This window comes from Dromiciops gliroides, chromosome 6 (genome assembly GCF_019393635.1).
Source record: "Dromiciops gliroides isolate mDroGli1 chromosome 6, mDroGli1.pri, whole genome shotgun sequence".
In the NCBI taxonomy this organism is placed as follows: domain Eukaryota; kingdom Metazoa; phylum Chordata; class Mammalia; order Microbiotheria; family Microbiotheriidae; genus Dromiciops; species Dromiciops gliroides.
The window spans coordinates 40,388,979-40,410,607 of record NC_057866.1 but is presented as its reverse complement, the minus strand read 5'-3'; the positions used below and the strand labels follow the sequence as shown (position 1 = coordinate 40,410,607).

At 41.9% G+C, this 21,629-nt stretch overlaps 1 protein-coding gene across 4 annotated transcripts in view; it reads right to left on the bottom strand.

Moving 5' to 3' along the window:
- Positions 1-21,629, bottom strand: part of MPPED2 (metallophosphoesterase domain containing 2) — a 210,352-nt gene that overhangs the window by 80,736 nt on the left and 107,987 nt on the right. For all 4 annotated transcript variants that reach the window (XM_043973520.1, XM_043973523.1, XM_043973521.1 and 1 more), the window contains exon 4: positions 16,846-17,071. In XM_043973520.1, coding sequence (XP_043829455.1) covers positions 16,846-17,071 — 226 coding nt within the window. The remainder of the gene's footprint in view (positions 1-16,845; positions 17,072-21,629) is intronic.

The window sequence follows — 21,629 nt, the reverse complement described above, 5'->3', positions numbered from 1 at the left end:
TCTCCATCCCTTCCGTCCTTCCTCTCCTTCCTTCTTCTTTCCTCCCTCCCTTCCTTTCTTTCTTCCTTTCTTCTCTCTCTCTCCCTCCCTCCCTTCCTTCTTCTCTTCCTCTTCTCCTTTCTTTCCTTCCTTCTCTCCCTCCCCTTCCTTCCTTCCTCTCTTCCTCTCTCCTTTTTCTTCTTTCCTTCTCTCCCTCCCTTCCCTTCCTTCCTCTCTTCCTCTCTCCTGTTCTTCCTTCCTTCTTCTTTCCCTTCCTTCCTTTCTTGTTTCCTCCTCCTTCCTCCCTTCCTTTCTTCCTATCCTTTTCTTCCTTCCCTTCTCTCCCTTCCTTCCTCCCTTCTTCTCTCCCTCCCTCCCACCCTTTTCCTTCCTTTTTTCCTCTCCTCCCTGCTTCCTCCCTCCTTCCTTCCTTCCAGACATTTTAACAGTTATCAAGACCCAAGAGATTTAGTGAAGATTATTATTTTTAAAAGTCACCTTGCCCAGTCACTCAGAATTTAATCTTTCCTTATGACCTAGTATGTTTCCTGGAATCTTTGTTTTATCTCAAAGACTCTTATGTGGCCCCCAAGGGTTGAACTAGGAGGAAGTGGGTAGAAGTTGCAAAGACCCAAAGCTATACTTGAGGTCAGCAAAAGTGTCCTGATACTTTTAAGTTAGCCGAAGGTGGCCTGAGCTACCTCCAGATATAAGGGGGCTCCTCCTTACTGTGGGGTGGGAACGGTCTTTATATGAAGGTTACTTGTACCCTCATGAGGGGTTCTATAGAGGGGAATCTGTAGAGGGGATCTCTGAGATCCACTAACTCTGAGGTCTCCTGAAATCTAGGCAGAAATTTTATCTACTAAATTCTGTGTAAGGTGTAATATACTCTTGCTAACTATCAAAACCAATAAATCAAGCTGAAGAATGGATTAGAGTATTTTGCACAACTGAATTTATCACTGATGACAAATTGAATTTGGGGCTCTGACAGTTTGCTCCTTATATTTAATTTTTTTTGTGGTGATTTCCCAAGGAGGGAATGTGACGTTTGGTTGGAACCAAAGGTTCTGTTCCAGTGGAACATCGTTTTCTTTGAGAGTCGCAGCTATGAGGAAAAGTTGTATCCTGACATAATTTTCTTATGATGTGTTCTCTCATACACTGGAGAATGCAGAATTCTTTTTTTTAATGGTGATAATGAGCATTTTACAAAGCAATTTGTAGTCATCATTCAGTTAACCTATACAGCATCTCCACAGGGGAGGTCTGTCCTTGTCCCTTGATAATGAAGATAAGAAAACCAAAGTACAGGGTTTTCTCTAGCCCTACCCTGGGGAGAGGCTTTTGCTCTTCTTGTTTAGTTGTGCTTTGGGGTGTGTGTGTGTGTGTGTGTGTGTGTGTGTGTGTGTGTGCAGTATAACAATTTAGGGGAGAAGCAAAGAAGGAAGGAAAGGGAGAAGTGAAGGGGAGAGTAGAAGGGAGAAGTGAAGGGAGAAGGGAGAAGTGGAAGGGGAAGGGAGAAGGGAGAAGGAAGAAGGCAGAAGGCGGAAGGGGGAATGCAGAAGGGGAAGGGGAAGGGATTCTCTGTGGTCTCATGAATACTCAAAAGGAAGGAAAGCTAGACTAGTAAAATCCATAATTGCCTGGTTCAGTAGTTATTATTAATGCTGGATATTCAGTTGGGTTTTTTTGGGGGGAGGATATGCATCCTAACCCATTATTTCAAGTATAGCTTTAGTTCTAATCACAAATCCAGCATTATTTGATACAAGAGCAAGATAGGCATCCACCCTATGAAATGTACCTTTTTGCTCTCTGTACCTGGTGATCTTCCGTACCACTATCCCCCCAAAAGGTGCCCCCAGTTCTATTCCCTGTAAACTTTTCTTCCAATGCAGCTTTTGTAAAAATCATCAAAGCCCTTTTCTGGGGGCTTCCCTCCCCAGCCACACAATCAGCATTTAAAACTCAATGTCCTCTGCCGGTCTCATTGGAGGCCACAGCCAGCAGCTCGGTGGCACCAGGCTGCCAAGGAGAGTGTGTTAGGTTCTTACAACAAAAGCATCCAAGTAGACCTGTTTTGCAGACTGATTAATAGAAACAAGCTCTGAGGAATAATCACAAGTCGGGCCCTGTTTTGCAGATTAATAGAACAAAGACACACAAGAGCAGGGGAGGTTATGGCACTGGAATACAAATAAGCAAAGGTAGGCACCCAGCTTCCCTTGACTGTAAGTCATCACCAGCCAATGCCAGGTCCTGCCACCTGAGCCTCCGGGCATCACATCCAGGGATAAATCAAATATCAGCCCAGGGAAGAGATCTTGACTTCTTGGGCAACCCATCTCAAGGTGGTCGATCTGTGCTGTCTCCATGTCTCTGTTTCCAAATGGATGTGAAAATCTCTCCAATAGGATGAGCCATCAATCTAGGGATGCCCCAGGAATCACAGAAACATTGAGTTTCAGCGCACAAAGGACTGTGGACCTCAGAACACTGAATGTCAGCGCTAGCCTGGATCTTAGAAGTCTTCTCCTCTTAGCCACTCTCCCACTCCCATTTCATAGAAGAAAAAAACGGAGACCTAGAAAGCCCAAGCATCTGCCTCAAAACCACACAGCCGATTTAGGTTGCTGGGAGTAGATCCCTGGTCTCTATTCCATTTCGGCTCCTAATGGGCAAATCACTGCCTGTTTATTAAAGTTATAACATTCCCTGTTTCGAGCTCTTGTTCACTATGACTCTATCCATAGGCAACGGAGGAATTGACACGTTTCAATCGAAAGGACACCGGCCCTGTAAATCAGAAGGCTTCTGTTTCGTTGCCTAATTGAGATTCCTAAGGCATAGACCATGTTACTTCCTTGCTCGGGAAGCATCGTTGGCTCTCGATTGCCCCTAACATACAATTCGTAGGAATATAAAGCCCATCAAAATGAGGGTCCAGGCTGGGCTGCAGACTCTCTTCTCCCCACAATCCTCCTCACATCCTCCATATGTCCCAGTCTTCTCTACCCTCTCCATGCCTTTGCCCAGGCTATCCCCCATGGATGGAAAGTTCTCTCCTTGCTTCTGCCTCCTGAAATCCTTGTCTCCCTTCAAGGTTCAGCTCAGGAAGCCACCAGGAGGTTTTTCCTGATTCCTTACTTATTAGGGATCTATCTCTTCCAATCCTGGTGAACTACCATGTATGTGCTTTGTATTTTCTTAATTGTGCACGTGCTTTGTGCTCCCAAAAAATGGGGTCCAACATCTCTGGAATTAGAGGATCTGGGGTAAAATCTCACCTCCCATGCTTCCTGTCTGTGTGACCTTAGGTCAATCATTGAACTTCCCTGCCGCAGTAGGAAAAATAGGAGGGAGATAGACTAGATCTCCTCTGAGGGCCCTTTCAGCTTTTGATCTATGGATCTAAGAAAAGGGCTGCCCCCCCTTTTTGTCTTGTGTATGATAAGTGGGTAATAATGTTTGCTGAGCTGAATTGAATAGCTATGTAACCTTGGGTAAAATGTATTCTTTTGAAGATTGTTTCCTTTAACATTCTTTTATTTTATGTGGTAGATACATGTATATGGGTCAATGTATATGGAATGTCAGGAGTGACTACGGGGCATCATAGCACACAGAGCACCAGACCTGGAGTCAGGAAGACCCGAGTTCAAATCCAACCTCAGATAAATCCTACCTGCGTGACCCTGGACAAGTCACTTAACCCTGTTTGCCTCAGTTTCCTCGTCTGTAAAATGAGCTGGAGAAGGAAATGGCCAACCACTAGAGTGAGTATCTTTGCCAAGAAAACCCCAAAAGGAGTTACAAAAAGTCAAACATGACTGAAAAACAACTGAACAACAATATGGACTGTATGAGTTTGGGCCATGGACAAGAAGCAGTATGAGAGCATGGAATGGCAGAGAAGACATTCGGGTGTATAAGATTTAGATCTCCAATGGGACTTTTAAAATCACTGGTCGAAGCATCTCTGTTATGGATCAAAACACAGAGGACCAGAGAAGTTCAGTTATCTGTCCAAGGTCCAGTGGGTAATGAGCATGGGTCTGGGATCAAAGTCAGGGCTTCTGACTCCAGACACAACACTCTATCATGTTCTAGTTCTGTTTCTTCTGGGTCTCAGTTTCCTCTTCTGTAGAACAAAGAAGCTTCTCAATAGTCACTTCTAGCTCTAAAATCATAGCTCAAAGGAGGAATAACAATAACTTCTCAAACTGCCCATTTCATTTTGTCTACTGAAATCCATTTTTTTTGTATATAGTTGCCATGACTTCAAAAAAAAAAGTTTACCACTGCCGGACTTTCTCTCTCATGCTCAAAAAATGTCTTCAGAGGCTCCCTATTGCCTCTTTGATCAACTACTCAGACTGACATTTAAAGTCGTCCATCCATGTCTAAGTCTAATGCTCTTTTCTCTCCTCCATTATGATTTGATTATTCTTTATTTTTTGTTTTGTTTTGTTTTGTTTTTTTTATTGAGGCAATTGGGGTTAAGTGACTTGCCCAGGGTCACACAGCTAGTAAGTGTTAAGTGTTTGAGGCCGGATTTGAACTCAGGTACTCCTGACTCCAGGGCCGGTGTTCTATCCACTGCACCACCTAGCTGCCCTATTTTTTAATTTTAAATTTATTTTTATTAATAAGAATAATGGTCAACAAACACAAATGTAACACATACAGAAAAACAAGAGGTCTGTATAACCACAACATAATAAATACATTCATGATGGAATAGAGGTGCCGAAAGAGAACTACACTCATGTGCCTACCTTTCTCCACATGTCACAACTCCATCTCCCATCTCCATGCCTTTGCATAGGCTGTCCCTCATGTCTAGAATGCCCTCCCTAATCACTTAGGATGCCCACTTAGAATTTTTAGCTTCCCCCTGCCAGGCTCAGCTCAAATTTCATCTCCTATGAGAAGCTAATCCTAATTCCCATCTTTTTAATTTACTCTCACTCTTCAAATAATTGTATATTTACTTCTCAACCAGTTACTCCTTCTCTCCTCTCACCCCCAGTAGAATATACAAAGCTCCCTGGGGGGGGGCAGAGTATATGCCCAGTTCTTAATACAATGGTTTGGACACAGTAGACTCTTTTTTTTTGTTTTGTTTTGTTTTTAGTGAGGCAATTGGGGTTAAGTGACTTGCCCAGGGTCACACAGCTAGTAAGTGTTAAGTGTCTGAGGCCAGATTTGAACTCAGGTACTCCTGACTCCAGGGCCAGTGCTCTATCCATTGCACCACCTAGCTGCCCCCACAGTAGACTCTTAATGTATGCTTGTCTATTCAAAAAGTAATAAATGAATTGGGAGTTCATTTGTCCCAGACACAGCTAACCCAAGTTTCTTGGGCAGAGAGAACTGGGTGAATGTGAAGATGTTTTACTGGAAATGTAATATCTCCATCTCTGTGAGTATTTATTTAACCAAAGAAAGTTTACACTGCTTGGGAAGCAGAATTCTGCATGCCTAGCTCTGCACAGTTTCTACCCGGCCAATTCCCAGGACCAATTCTTTTTCATTCCCATTGGCTCTTAGTTGGGGAAGCTCGGAAAAAGACACAGACTTTGTTTATATCTAATGCAGTCAAGGGAACAAAGGTATTTGGTTTGATAGTTTTAGGACAGAAAAGAAAGACTTTATTTCTTCTGCTATGGTTTCATTTTTGCCCCCACAAAAAAACCCAATTATCATCTTATTGATTTAGTCCTCAGGGGAAAAAAAACACCTCATATTGTCTCCAAGGACACACAAGGATTTAAGAGAGAGGCAGCAGAATGGTTACAATGATGAAAAATAGATTGGCCTTAGAATCAGGAAGACCTGGGTTCAAATCCTGTCCCCGGGAAGTTCCTGAGGCTGGGCCATTATTATTGACCTATACTGGTTGTGTTAAACTCAAATTGAAATGGGTGTCATTAATCTGTATATAAAGATTGCTGCTGGCAGCAGATTGACCTTGTTTAAAAATGTAATGTTATCTATTGTAATGTATTGTATTTTTATTTATTTTGTTAAAGTTGTGTGTTTCATACCACTGACCTGTATTTCACTATAAGAAGGGTTAGAAACAGCATGGTACCTATGGAATCAGAGTACCTGAGTTCAAATGCCACCTCTGATGTTAATTCCCTGTGTGACTTTGGGTAAGTCATTAGCTTCTCTGGCCTAAGTTTCCTCACCTATGAAATGAGGGAGTTGGACTGGAAGTCTTCTGGTTCTAGATCCAGGAACCCTTATGAGCACAGTACCATGGAAAGAACATTGACTCTGGATACGGAAGACCTGGGTTCAAATTCTGTCTCTGATGTTTATTTCCTATATGACACGAGGCAGGTCAACTAACCTTCCTGGGTCCTAATGTCCTCATCTGTAAAATGATGAAGTTGCTACCCACTTCCTGACAGAGAGAATAGATTCAAGAGGCAAAATCAGACATACTTTTTTGGCCATAATTAGTTACAAGAGCTTTGTTTTTCTCTTTTTTCCTTTTCAATGGGAAGAAAATAAATGATCATTAATGGAAAAATAAAATAAAATGGAAAAAAATGAGGAAGACTAGATAGCTTCTGAGTCACTTCCTGCTAACTATCTGTGGTCCTGTAAGTTGAGATGTCCTAACCTGGGATTTTAATTGTTTCTTTTCAAATTAATGTAACTAAAAAGTCCACTTCATTTCTGTTAGGGGCAATTATAGGATGGCAGATTTAGAACTAGAAGGGGCCTCAGAGGTAAGCTAGTTCTCATTGTACGGATAAAGAAACTGAGGCCCAGAGAGGCCAAAGTAAAATTCACAAAGGTGAATTTCCACTATCCCTGGCACTTGGCCCTCTGAAAATTGGCTGTGAGAAGGTTTCTGTGTGGCCCAAAAGGCAGGCCCACCTTATCAGATTCCACAGGAAGGCAGGCTGCTATATCTCAGAACTTCAATATCTAATGTAGCTCTGGCTACAGAGACAAAAACAATCGTCTCCATTTAGCAAGACACACGTGCATCAGAATCCCTTATTATTATCCTACAGAAGAAGAGGGCCTTCATATAGAAAAAGGACTGATCATCCCATTACTCAGAAGAATGGAAAAACAACATGTCACCTCTGGCCTTTCTTCTTCCTGACAAACACAGCTTTGGTCTCCCTCAGTCTTCAGTGTTGATTTATTGTTGATTCATCAATAATTCCACTCCCACTCCTTATTTAATGAGATCCATACTCAACACACTTTTGCTAAAGCATCAGGTCTGAGAGCGTCCAGCCCAACTAATTAATGCTGCCAATATTCTCATAGGGTCTCTTGGGAAATCTTATCCCAAGCAGAGACTTATTTAGACTTATTCTTAACCACTTCCTCTGATTTAGCCTTACTTACCGGTGGATTGGTTCCCCCACCCCACTTCCCTGACCTTCCATTCTGAGCCAAAGAATGTTTCCTCCAAACCTCATTACCCAATATTAACAGATAATGCAAACACATTTGCCATCTAAACTAAGATCATCTTTAGCAGAGCAGGTCCACAGCTTTAGAATACAGGGGCCAATGTGTGCTCCCAAGACTCTTGATGAGTTTACTTAGATCTCTGCTTTGCCTTCTACTCCCCAGTGGGTCCAACCATCCTTACTTCTAATTAGATTTATTCTACTCACCCTAAGGCCCCTGAATTTGTAAGTCATTTCCTGGTGAATGTCCCATTTCGAACATTCCACATGGAATTTATAGACCCCATCCCCAAAATTCCTTGTATTCATTGTGTGAGCGTATATGTATGAAGCTAACATTTATCAAGAGCCTACCATATGCCAGGCACAGTCTTAAGTGCTTTACCAATATTATCTGATTTAATACAACCATCCTGGGTACTTTTATTACCCCCATTTTACAAATAAAGAAACTGAGGCAGGTAGAAGTTAAGTAACTTGCCCAAGGCTTATATATCTCTGACCTCGGGTCTTCCCTGACTCTGTTCATCAGTTGGCCTCTCAACTCTGCTATTCCATTGACCCCCACCCCGGCCCCCCCAAAATTGTGCCCAACCTTACTTTACCAACTACATTATCTTTGACATTCCTCTTTTTGCCTCCAGCAACCAGTGGGTTTATATAATAGAAACTGCCCTCCATGTCTCTTCCATAGACTATAAGACAAAAGGGAAACTGCAGGAGCCCTTGTATAGTGGAAAGAGAAATGCACATTGCTCCAAGCCTTCTTCTTGTCTAAGAATGCTGGGACAGTGCCAGGCCTTGCCTTCAGCAGCACACACTGCCTGCACTTCCTTCTGGGTGCTGGTGCCCAGGAGCTGAGATCTGATTTGCTCATTGGGCTTCAGTGAAGGGAAACCACATGGAACCAAGTGCATCTAGACTGGCAAAGCATTCACCACTCTGGAGGGGTGCCAATCGGGAGAAAAGCAATGACCTCACTTTGGGGGCATGTTGATAAGCAAAACTTTCACTATGAAAAATATTCTCTTCAAAGTTAGTGTTGTTCTGTCTAAGTTAAAGGATACATCCTTCTTTTTTGTCAATAAGTGATAAGGTAAGCATTTGGGGGGGAGAAGAGGGGGATTTGTTTGGACGTTGTTTGGTAAATGTCTGTTGCGTTGAGACAAAATGTATTAATGGGAGGAGTTGAGAGAGGGAGATGGGGGAGAAAAGGAGAGAGGGGGAGGGAGAGAAAGAAAGAGGGAGGGGAGAGAAAGGAGAGTGAGAGAGAGGGACAGAGAAGGAGAAGGAAAGGGAGAGAAAAGAGAAGAGGGAGAGAAAGGGGAGAGAGAGAAAGTGTGAGAGAAAGAATGTGAAAGAGGAGAGATGGTGAGAGGAGAGGGAGAGAGACAAATAACGAGAGAGAGAGGGGGGAGAGAGAGGAGGGTAGGGAGAGGGAGAGAAAAATAAAGAGAAAGAGAGGGAGATGGGGAGAGGGAGAAGGGGAAGAGAGAGAGAGAGAGAGAGAGAGAGAGAGAGAGAGAGAGAGAGAGAGAGAGAGAGAGAGAGAGAATGAGAATGTTTCTGAAGCAAGATATTCACTTTATTCACAAACAGCCAAATTAATCCTTTTCCCAACCTCACTTCTATCATTCATTACAAAATGTTTTCGTTTCTTCACTTAGATCTGGAACACCTAAGTAATACTATCTCAAGAAGTCATGAACATCTCTATGGCCTTTCTCTGAATCACAAAGACTCTCGCAATTAGAAAAGACCTGTGTCCATCTAGCTCAACTGATACCTCCATAGTCCCCTATACCCAACACTCCCATCCCACACTCTTCTTTAGATTGTCCAACAAGGGGGAAGGAACCCTTTTTACCTCCAAGACAAGTTCATTCCATTAAAAGATAGTTTCAAGTGTTAGAAAGTTTATAGATTCACAAAAATGAATGTTGAAAACAATCTTTCCAAGTAATCAGGAAAAAAACCCCACTAGCACCGAGGGGCAAAACGAAAGTTCATAGATTCATAGATTTAGAACAGGAAGAGCCTTCGAGGTCAATAAGTACAGCACCTTCCTGCTAGGATAAGGAACTTACTTAGTCACATAGCTAGTAAATGTCTGAGGTGGAATACACCACAATTCCTCTCTCTCTCTCTCTCTCTCTCCCCCTCCACCACCCCCCTCTCTTTTTCTCTCCCTCTTGATCCCTCTCTTTCTCTGTCTCTCCCTGCCCTCCGTGTGTGTGTGTGTGTGTGTGTGTGTGTGTGTGTGTGTGTGTGTGCTGGCCCCTACACATTGAGCTGAAATCTGTCCCTCCACAACTTCTAACAATTCTGGGTGGTCAAGATGAGAAACGGACCCTGGATTCTTCCTCACCACAGGCACGACCTTCGAATAAAATCAAGACTACATCTGGACTATTCTTTCAATCATGAGTTGGCTACATACAGAACGAAGGTGGTTTCTATAACCACAACAGCTCCATTTCTGCCTAAATATGCATCTAAAAATGGGATTTACCGCTATAGACATCAAATAGGAGTAGAGGGGCAGGGCGGGGTGCAGAGGGAAAACGATCAGCCTTGCTCTTTTTTTTTTTGCTTCCCCTCCCCCCCACCCCCCAATAAACAGGACGGCTGTTCAAAATCAAAAAGGGAATCTGACTCCATGTGGGTTTAAGAGCCGCCAGCAGCGGAGGCATTCCGAAAGAGGCAAAAATGTAAACAAACCCCGTAATTCTAGAGATGAGGAAACTGGGCATGGGTTCCATAATAGGAGAGTCTAAGGCCCAGTGCCAAGGAAAATGAAATGGGAGCCTGCACCTTTTAAGCAGGCCCATGTAAAAAGACCAGGGCCTATTTGCTTAACACAGAGACAGAAGACCTTTCTCTGCCAGTCCCTTTCTGAACTGCTGACTTCTCCTACTGAATAAATGCCGGAATTCCTGAGAGCCTGGTACAGAACCAATATTGTTTTTTCCTGGCTCCTCGGGTGCGTATGGAGACCAAGAACTTTGGTTTTGGGGGGTTTTGTGGGGTTTTTTGTTTTGTTTTGTTTTTTTTTGCTGAATGTGGAGATGTCGCTGCTGCTTCTGCGACAGTTTCTTCTTCTAAAGGCCCAGTTAATTACAAAGTAAAAGTATGAAAATAAAATAAATGAGCCTCCTCGGCTGGGAACCCCATCTCCAGCCCATCCGGGTAGCTGTCAATTGGTTTTCTTATCCCCACAAGTCGATATCGGCTGTTAATTTGCTTGCGATTTCAAGAGCTTGAAGACTGTCAGCAAAATCTATGATGCATTACAGAACTTATAATTGGAAATAAAAATGCCGGATGCTTTTGTGACAGGGTAAACAGCAAGACTGAATGTACGCACTGATCAGAACGGGAAGGCACTAACAACCTTAGAGCTATTTGTAGGCAAACATAATTATAAACGCCACCAAGGAGCCGGCTGGCAGCTACGGTTTTGGCTCCTACAATGAAAATAAATGCATACGAAATGATGTTGAGAGATGGAACAACCCGAGGATTTTTCAGAATCAAGAGCCGGAGGGCCGTAGGACAAAGAGAGCCAACCCGGGTTTTTTTTTGCCATTTTCCCCAGTGCAAGCTCCCGGTCATTCTGTGGCAGCTTTTCACCTATTTCAGCATTGGACTCGCTCGCTATGGCCAGGCCGTATTTCTTGCAGCAGAAGCAAAGATCCTTCTTACCAGGGTCACTAAATCAGACAAATTAAACCCAGGGCTACTCTGATACATGCAAAAAAGTAAGCTGCTTGTTCCTGAATCTCTCTATCACCCTATAGATCAAATGCCTGGGGACTGGAAAACCCCACTAGTATTCATTAAAAGCTACAGGACGTCATTTTGTGTTTCTGTTTGAGAGGACAAAAAGGGGCAGCAGGGTCCCGCTAAAGAACACTCCTGTTTCTACCAGGGCATTGTTTTGGTTTTGCGTGTTTTTTTATTCATTTTATTTGTAGGCCAGGGGCATCTGATCAATTACAACATGTCACAGTAGGATAAATGCAAGAGTTAGAGTTGGAAGATCTGGGACTGTGTTCCAGGTCTGCCACTCGCTACCTTGGCAGCTAGAGGCACAGTGCACTGATAGCTGGACCTGAAATTAAAAAGACCCGAGTTCAAATTTTGCCATTCCTATGCTCTGAAGAAATGAGTGATCAACCAACATAAATGTAGATGGAGCGGAAATAGGCAGAAACAATAAAACAATGTATACAATGGATGTAAATAGATGTAAATAGAACATAAACAGAACAAACACTTCCCCCCCAATAAAACCCCCAAACTGAACAGTGTATTATGACCAAGTTTGAGTTCAGAGATCAGATGAGAAAATAGACCTCCCTTCCTTCTTTGTATACACGGAGGAATATGAGGTGATTACTGAATTATGCTGTCAGACACAGCATATGTGTGTCAATGTTGGTTCATTTTGCTAATTGCTGTTTTCCTTCCTTTTTTTACTCTTTGTTACAAGGGATAGTTCAGCGGTAGAGGAGGGATATATTTGGAAATAAAGGTTATATAAAAATATGAATTAAATTTTTTTAAATAAAATGAGGTGCTTAAAATAAATGAAGGGGTTACCTGAGAGGGGCACATTAAATTACTAAACTCTTGAAAGTCTGAGAAGTGCAATGTGGTGGGAGAATAATGGTTTGGGAGGCAGAAGAATGGATGCATATAAGGAGGCACATATAGTAGGCGTTTAATAAATGCTTGTTGGATTCGATTGGATTCTGATTCTCAGTTTGGCTGTTAGATACTTCTGGGAGCCTAGAAAAGTCACTTTCCTTTGGGTTTTAGTTTCTACAAAATAAAGGGGTTAGAGTAGTTGTGTTCTTTGGTCCTTTGCCAGTTCTAAATTCTATCATCTTGACAGTTCTGATATTGGATGCTCTGATATTTTCAGTTCTGATAGTATATGCTCTAAGGTCCCTTCCAGCTCTGACATTCTGTGTTCTAGGGTCTCTTCCAGTTCTGCTATGTGTAAAGGAAACAACAACCACGAGAGAGAAAAAAATAACTCCAACCATTTGTTACCCTCAAGGAGTTTGCACTGTGTTGGGGTAACGCTGCTCCGAAGTCCCAAAGCCATGAGCTAGACCCAGATCACTTGCCTCTAAGTTCAGGACATTCTGGCTATCTCTGCAATCTTTCTTCGAGGCTCTCTGAAGGGCAGCAAAGGAAAGGTTTGCCCAGGATTGCCACAGAAACCAGCCTGCAGACCCCATGGTGGGAGTAGTCAAGCCATGACCTCAGAAGGTATCCCTGGTCCCTTGAGGAACCAGGCATCCCCCCGCCAGAGCATCCACTCAATACCATGTACTTCTCCCAGACCCATCAGGCTAAATTCAAATTCTCCGGACCTCAGAGGTAGTTGCTATGCACCACAGCACGCTCCAATTGCAAGCATCCCTGCCTGCTCCTGTGTGTTCGAAGTTATTTTCTACATAAAAATTCTGCTAAATTGTAAGTTAGAAGGCACTCCTGGAATTCTCCCAGGTCTTTAGAAAGCTTTCAGATGCACCACAAGTCATAAACATGTAATGTGTATGGGCTGATCTTTCTTTCCTCTATCTATACCAAATGGCAATTTACATTTTCTTAAACACATGAGTTATAACTATTTCCCCAGTCTGATGACAATTATTTCTAAGAAACCTCTGACAGGCTAGAAACTCTCAACATCCCAGCTGTTATTCGGGGCTTGATCTCACTTTTTAAATTAAAACCACTTGCTGGATCAGCAAATGAGAGCTTTTCCTCTGGAAAGATCATCAGAAATGCATGTTAATCAGCCTCACTCATTTTAAGAATGGCATGGCTCAAGGGGATGATGCTGGTATTAGCTGGCACCAAGGATAGAGTGAGGGAAATCTGAGTCAGGAAAATCTGAGTTCAAATCCAACCTCAGACACTTTCTAGCTGTGGGATCCTGGGCAAATCACTTAACTTCTGACTGCCTCAGTTTCCTCAACTGTAAAAGGGGGTGATAATAATAGCACCTACCTCTCAGAGTTATGAAGATTAAATAATATTCTTAAAAGTGCTTTGCAAGCCTTAAAATGCTGTATAAATGCTAGCTGTTATTATTTTTTTTTATTTGCCTGGGAGTGGATTTCAGTGGGTTGAAGAGAGGAAAGGGATCCTGTCTTAGAAAAGTGCCCACTTTCCTATCAAGTCACCCCTGGTGAAGTTTGCGGAAAAGAAAAGTCCAGCCACTCAGAGGCAATATAATTTAATTTCTCATCAACAATTATAACTGACATTGATTCTACTTTAAGGTGCACCAAGAATTTTGAAGACAGCATCTTTCTAGATCATCACAACTCTTCACCAAAGGCAGAGTGGTTGTGTCTTGTGCATGGCCACATAGCAAGTAGGTGACTGAGGTTGGATTTAAACCCAGGTCCCTCCTAACACTAACATTTTCTAGTTCTGTAGCTCTGTTTCTCTTTTCACCCCCAAAACATTTGCTTTCCAATAACAATACAGTTATTTGTACTAGGTTCTACGCTTTTCAAAGCCTTTGAGTACATCAACCTCTGATTTCCTCTTCACACCACCTTCTGAGTCCAGAGAGAACAGGGATTATCACATCCACTTTTTAGATAGAAAACTAAGGCACAGAGAGCCTAAGTGACTTGTCTAAGGTCACAAGCAGCTGTGATCCCAGGGAGACCCAAAGTACTGTTTTAGAGAATCCCAGGAGAAGGTAGTGTACTGCCTATGTAGCTCAACCTGGACTCAGCAAATGGTCCTCCAGCCTCTAAGTGAAATCAATGTTTCTCATGGCTGCCTATCATCCTTCTACATAGCTCTGATTGTCTCTCATCAAACCTAAAGCCACCTCTCTGCATTTTGCCTTCCAGTGCTCTGTGGTTTCAGAAGTCAAAAAGAACAAGCCCAATTTCCCATGACGACCTTTGAAATACTTCACGATTGCTATCCTGTGCCCCTAAAACATACTCTTCAATTACACTCATCCAAAGAAGTTCAAATCATAAAATTCTCAGGATACATACAGGGGGGTGTGTGTGAGTCGGCTCAAACCAAATGGTGATCCAGCCTCTATATAAACCCAATCATGACTGATTATTCTCCTCTGGGGGGAGGGGTTAAATGAGAGCTGGTTGTTAAATTTTCACTGTGAGCATCTGCACCTTAGAAATTAGCAAACTACATCAAAACTTCATTTGCTGGTTTGTTTTCTGTACTTAAAAAATGTCAATAATGGGAATTAAACAAGAAGTGGGTCCTGCCTACTTTTTTGAGGGGAGAAGGGAGTCAGTTGTTAAATAATTAAATACCCTTTAATGCAAAGTTTCTTAAACTGTAGATCTCAACCCCCTATGGGGTCGTGTAACTGAATGTGGGGTTGCAAAAAGTTTGCCAACAGTAAAAGTTTATATATCCCTATTTTATATACTTATATACTCAGGATTCAGTAAAAATTTCTTGGGTAAAAAGGGGTTGTGAATGGAAAAAGTTTAAGAAGGCCTGCTTTAATACACTCCACTTAAAAACTATCTGCTCCAAAGTCTTCACAGTAAAGGAGAGAAAAACCCAGACGCAGAAAAATGAATTGACTTACCCAACAAAGGGTTAGTGAGCAGAGTCAGGACCACAACCTAAATTTCCAGATTCCCTCCCGAGTGCCTTTTAGTACCAGCAGAACTAAAACTTTCCTTTTCTCAACAGCTATGTTCTTGGTCAAAAGAAAAAAGTACAATGGAATTCTCATAAGTTGGCATCAAAGTCTGGAAAAACCCCAGTCTAGCAAGAGGCTTTGAAGAATGTGGAGGTTTGTGAGGTTCACAATTCATGAGAGACCCCCGGAAGCTTTCTGCAAAGACCATGTTGGCAGAGTCCTTTTTGCTCCCTGGGCTCTTGTACTTGATGCTCTGTGATACTCCATTTTTGTACAAATAAAAATGGAAGGACGTTCAGAGAGCAGGAAAAAGGCAAGTAGGACTACTTGATGCTTCTAGTTCTAATAACCACATTAAGAAGAATAATAGCGGGAGCGGCTAGGTAGCGCAGTGGATAAAGCACCGGCCCTGGATTCAGGAGTACCTGAGTTCAAATCTGGCCTCAGACACTTGACACTTACTAGCTGTGTGGCCCTGTGCAAGTCACTTAACCCCCATTGTCCTGCAAAAAAAAAAAAGAAGAAGAAGAATAGCGGGGCAGCTAGGTGGCACAGTGGATGGAGCACTGGCCCTGGAGTCAGGAGGACCTGAGTTCAAATCTGACCTCAGACACTTGATACTTACTAGCTGTGTGACCCTAGGCAAGTGACTTAACCCCAACTGCCTCACAAAAAAAGAATAATAATAGCAACAACGACAGCAACAATAATAAAAATACCTATACCCTCCATGACACTTCACATATGAAATAGTATCAATCAATAAACAAACATTTATTAGGCACCAACTATATGCTAGGTACTTGGTTAGGTGCTAGGGATCCAAATTAGTTACCAACTCCTGGTTACTGGGAAAATATCATTCATTTTTCAAAGGATATATAATTATGATACCCCTAACTCTATGCAGTTAGCCCAGTTCTGCAGAAGCTAATGATCTAGGATGGTGCTTACCTTCCCAGCCCCCACCTTGTTATCAACCCAGCTCTGGGGTTTGGTTCAGGGACTGCTGGACCAAACCAAACTCTGCAATGCAACGTAAAGAATAAGTCCAACCTTTTGAGCCTCACCCAAAACATCAAGGTCCCACAAAACTTGAGGTATCCAAGGGCAGGCTGGAATGACCAGGTATATCTTTAAGTCAGGCCCCATATCTCTGGATTTAGGAAGGGCTAGGTGGGCCTTGGAAAGATCACCAGGGTGTCTTTCTGGGGCCACTGGTCTTGGCTTGGAGTTTTCTGTTCACGCTCCATAAATCAAAAGAGAGAGAACTTCTAGAAACAATCTTCATTGAAAAAGAAGTGGCCAAGTAAATTTCGAAGATTTTGGACTAGTAGTTTCTGTGGGAAAGGGAATGTGGCAACTTTTCACTACATCTTTCAACAGATTGGGTGGGGAGTCTATCTAGCGTCTCCATCTTGCTGTAGTCCCCATCTGCCTCTTCCACTCACCTAAACCTAAACCCAGTCACCCAGACAGGGCCCTCATCATGCTGATCTTGCCACATAAAAAATATTTTCCCTCACGAATTAAAACAATGGTCTCCTTGTTCTCTAGCAGCCGCACTAAGGATTTTTATTAAAAGATACGGTAGTAACCATAGTTCCTCTTTGCCCTATAAAGTAGGGCCTGGGTTCGTCCAAACCACCAGAGTCTGGAACTTTAGTTTCTCATAGCTGAGCTAATGAAGGGTAAAGTGGGAGAAGGGGGGGGTGGTATGTTCAAATTAACACTTACCAAGGAGCCCCGTATATTCTGAACCCTTTCACTGTTACCTCCGAATCTTGCAAGTAAATACTGTTTGTCAGGAGCGACTGAACATTGTCAAAGTCCTCTGGTTTCAATTTGGACACTGAAGGAAAACGGTAGTAGTCTTGTTTAACCAGGTCAGCCATGAATTCCTTGTCAAATGTCAGTTCATGATTCCCAGCAATCACTATTTTATATTCATATGGCAGGCTTCCTGAAATCCGAGAGAGAGGGAGAGAAAAAAAAGCACTTAATTAGCACATTTGCAGGCCATCAAGACATACAATAGTAGAACTGGGGGCAATAAGCAAACAGCTCAACCAACTGAAAGAATGAAATGCACAAACGAATCTACCTTTTCATGGGAATTCAAATTTATCTCAAACAAAATGGAGACCCAACATCAACTAAAAAACCCTTTAGGAACCTGGAAAAAGGCATCAAAAAAGGTGATGTTGGTTTTGTTTTTTAATTATTACTCCCTCTTTCTGATCATTACAAAATCAGTTTCTAAATGAAGCAGTATGCATAGTGGAAAAAGTGATCTAAGATGATAAAATAGCTGAGTAACTTCAATTAAATTATTGCCCTCTCTGAGTCTCAGTTTCCTCCACTATAAAAGGATAGGGTTGGAAAAGAGGATCTTCTAGCTCCCTATCCATTGTCTGATGAAAACCATTATAGAATCTGGGTGTCTCAAGAGGATGGACTTTCAAGGTCATTTAGCCCCATTTTCCCTTATGGTTAAAGGGGTGGGTGGGTGGGTATGGTTTGTTTTTTAAAAAATGAATCCCCTTGGGCAGCTAGGTGGCTCAGTGTATAAAGCACCAGCCCTGGATTTAGGAGGACCTGAGTTCAAATCCGACCTCAGACACTTAACACTTACTAGCTGTGTGACCCTAGGCAAGCCCCGCCAATCAATCAATCAATCAATCAATCAATCAATAAATGAATGAATGAATAAATAAATAAATTCCCAAAAGATTTATATGAACTGATGTAACATAAAATGAGCAAAACCAAGGAAACACTATACACGATGACAATAATATTAATGGAAAGGCAAAAAACAAATTCTGAAACTGAACTCTGTGTAAATATAATGTCAAACTCAACGGGGGGGGGGCGGGGAGGGGAAGAAGATGAGAAAAGAATATTTCCCTCTTTTCTTTGCAGAGTTGGAGAACTACAGATGAAGTCAGATGTGGGTCAAGTGCTGGCTGATTTTATTGAACAATTATTTTTCACTTTCATTTTTTTCTTTTTTTTAAATTAACTATCAATATCTTTGTTTTTTACATCATCTATATTTCTCATCACACGCTCTGGCCTCCTCTCCCACCGAGTCATCCCTTTGTTTTGTTTTGTTTTTTGGCAAGGCAATTGGGGTTAAGTGACTTGCCCAGGGTCACATAGCTAGTAAGTGTTAAGTGTCTGAGGCTGTATTTGAACTCAGGTCCTCCTGAATCCAGGTCTGATGCTTTATCCACTGCGCCACCTAGCTTCCCCTTTTAACAAAGAAATGTTTAAGGAGTAAGAAGGGGGAAAAAGTCAACAAAAGAAATCAACACATCAAAATTCTCTCTCTTAAAAATATTTGTTACAAAGGATGATTCCTTCCATAGGAGAATAAAGAGAGATATGTTTGGAAACAGCAGTGTCTGAGTTTAGTAAGTACTTAATAAATACCTGTTGATTCCACTGGAAATGGAGATATAAAAACAAGGTATCCATAAAAATAAAATTACAAAAAATACCCTCCCACCCCCACCAGTTATCCACAACAGTTCAGATAACAAGTAGAATGGCCCGTTTCAGTATATATTTCCTATATCATGGGTAAAACAATCAAGTGCTCTATGGATTTTCTTTTGTTATATTATATTTGGTTTACTTCACTAAGTATTACCATATTGTGGGGGCAAGAGCAATGTTTTGTTTACCTTTTGGCTTGTGAATGAAAAGAGCATTATTACAGGGCCCTGATTAGAAAGCTAACTTTCCTCCTCCCACTGGGGCCTGAAAGAGAAACTGTAATACTTAACCCCCTTTTAATATTTATGGAATGGAAATTGGAGCTCTGTGTATGATTTTTATGCAAAGTTTCCTGATCAAAATGAGATAATTCTGGGCAGAAGAATGAGAGCTATAAAGGAAAACCCCAACACTAGACCTCAGCCTAGATTTATAATGTTTGAACAAAATGCCCATCATACATATTAATAACCAGCTATGGTGCTACAGGAAAGAAAAACCTGAGAGAAGGTGCTAGGGTATTTGTCACTCTTCTTTCAGAAGACCCTTCTCCATTCTCTCAATGGGGTCCCTCTGCCATTAGTTTTATTTTAATTTAAAAAAAAACCAAAACAGGGCTGTGCCTACAATTCCTGCTTCCCAAGACTCCTGGGCCCAATGCAAAATTAATGTTTCCTGCTATTTCAGGAAGTATTAAAATTACCACGAGCAGGAAATTGGATATACTTCTTCTTCTAAGGCTGGGTCCCCGTGAGCCAGCCAGAAATCCATGATTTAGCTAACGAAGCTCAACGTGGAAGTGAAAATGAGTCTTTTTGGCCAAGTTTTGTTAGCAGCCAACTCAGATTTCAGGGGTGGGAACTGTACAGAGCACACAGTCAGTGACCAAGTGTCCCATTTCTTTGCCATTCCAGCTATGAGTGACAAAATGATCAGCTTATGCTGGGCAATTGTCAGGGTATGGGGTTAACTCCTCAAATGTTACTGATTTTCTTTAGGTTATTTTTTTGGGGGGGGGTTTGGTTTGTTTTTGTTTTTTTAGTTTAGTTATTTTGGGGGTAGGAGGGGTTGTTCATCTCAAAAGGAAGGAAAGCGTGAAATTACACTATGGTGGCAAAGGGGAGACCCAAGAGTTGGGAGGAATTTCACAGAAAGCCACATGACAAGCGGGAGTTGGGGGAGGGGGGGCGTTACTTACGAGGCAGTGACTCTTCCTGCATCGATAAAGACAATGAAGGGAATTAAATGGGCATGACCACAATAATGCAAATGAAAAAAATATTAGAAGAAATTTGAACTCTGAGTAATTATAATGCTCAGTCTTGGTTCAGGAGAACAGAAAATGAATTCGATCTCTCTCTCTCCGCCTGGCAAGGAGATGTGGAATTATGCATATACAAGCTGCAAGTCCACAGAATGATTTTGGTTTTGTTTTGCTTAATTGTTTTTTCTCTGTTACGATGGAAGTACTATGGATAGGTTGGTTGGTTGGAGTTACTATCAGGAAAAGACCGTGATATAAAAATAAAAGGTATCCATAAACCTTATTTATTTCTTTATTGCCAGCCCAGACTTGTGGTTTCCCTGTGTATGGAACACCCCATTTGGAAATTCCCTGCAATAATGCAGATCGGCAATTCAACTATAACTTACAGTCTTAGTGAATTGCCCAGGGACACTGAAAGGTTAAATGTCATACAGCTAGTATTTGTCAGAAGCAACACTTCAACTCAGGTTTTCTTGATTCCAGAGCCAGACAATATTCTACTATGCCATATTGTTTCTCTAAATAGAATTTCTTTGGGGGAAAAAGATTTAATGGGAATTTTTTTTGCTACTAAATAATCAACCAACAAACATTTCCTGAGCACCTACTATGTGCCTGGCACTGTGTGGAACACACAGTGTACAAAGCCCAGCCCATTCTCTCTCATTACTGGCCCTTGGCAAGTAACTACTTTCAAATATTTAATAAACAGCTCTTAGCACAAAGGAAAGGGAAAGTCAAGCTGAGAATTGGCCATACTTTTGGGCCGATAACCAGCAAAGCAATTTAGGCAAATCTCACTAGCTTAAGGCAACAAGAAGAGTTACATGTGTTTCAAGCTACCAAAGGAGAATGACGAAGATATCCCACTTTTTTTTTTTATATTGTGCTCACAGGGCAGATGAAGGATGTGTTGCAAAGTAACCAAATAGGGTTACAAATTCCCATCCTACACAAGGAGACTGTGCAATACACAAAGCACCATCGCTCAGGAACATGGCTTGATGCTATTCATTAAGAGGAGCATTTACCTACTCCTCCCCCTCTGCACCAAAGGCATGCCACGGTGCCTTGTAGATCATGCTGAAGAGAACGTTAGCCTGGATCGCAATCACTTACAAGAAGGGCCCTGTTTTCCTGCAATCCTTGGCTGGCCACTTTTATAAATCATGCCGAACATGTTTCGTTTCTCTTTAATCATTCATGGGGATGGACTGCCTGTAGGATGCTTTCATCACCACGTACCAGAGCCCTCACAGAATGATTTTGACTTCACTTTCACTTTTTTTTTTTAGGTTTTCCTATGCTTTTTAAAGGATCTTTCAGAGAGGTTGGGCAAGGATTGAAGTATCAGAAAGAAAAGAGATTGTTTTTTTTTTCCCAAGCCGACTCAAAAAAAGGAAATCTGACAATTACTAGCGATCCTCATTTGGAAAGCACAATAATGAAACAAGCCTTTAAACACAACTTTCCCATTTTTCAAATCGCTTTCCCTACATTATTTCACTTGAGCCACACTATAACCCTGTGAGGTAGGGACCACAGGTATTATTATTGACATTTTGCAGGTGAAAAAAACCTTAAACTCAGACATCAAGTGACTTTCCCAGAGTCACACTGCCAGTAAAAGTCACAAAGGTTTATCAATTATGCTGCAATGTCTCCCGGGCCTCAGAGGAATAAAGAAGGGAAATTTGATTTCTCAGGTTCTTCTTTTCTCCTAAATCTGCTTTTGGGCAAGTCATATGAA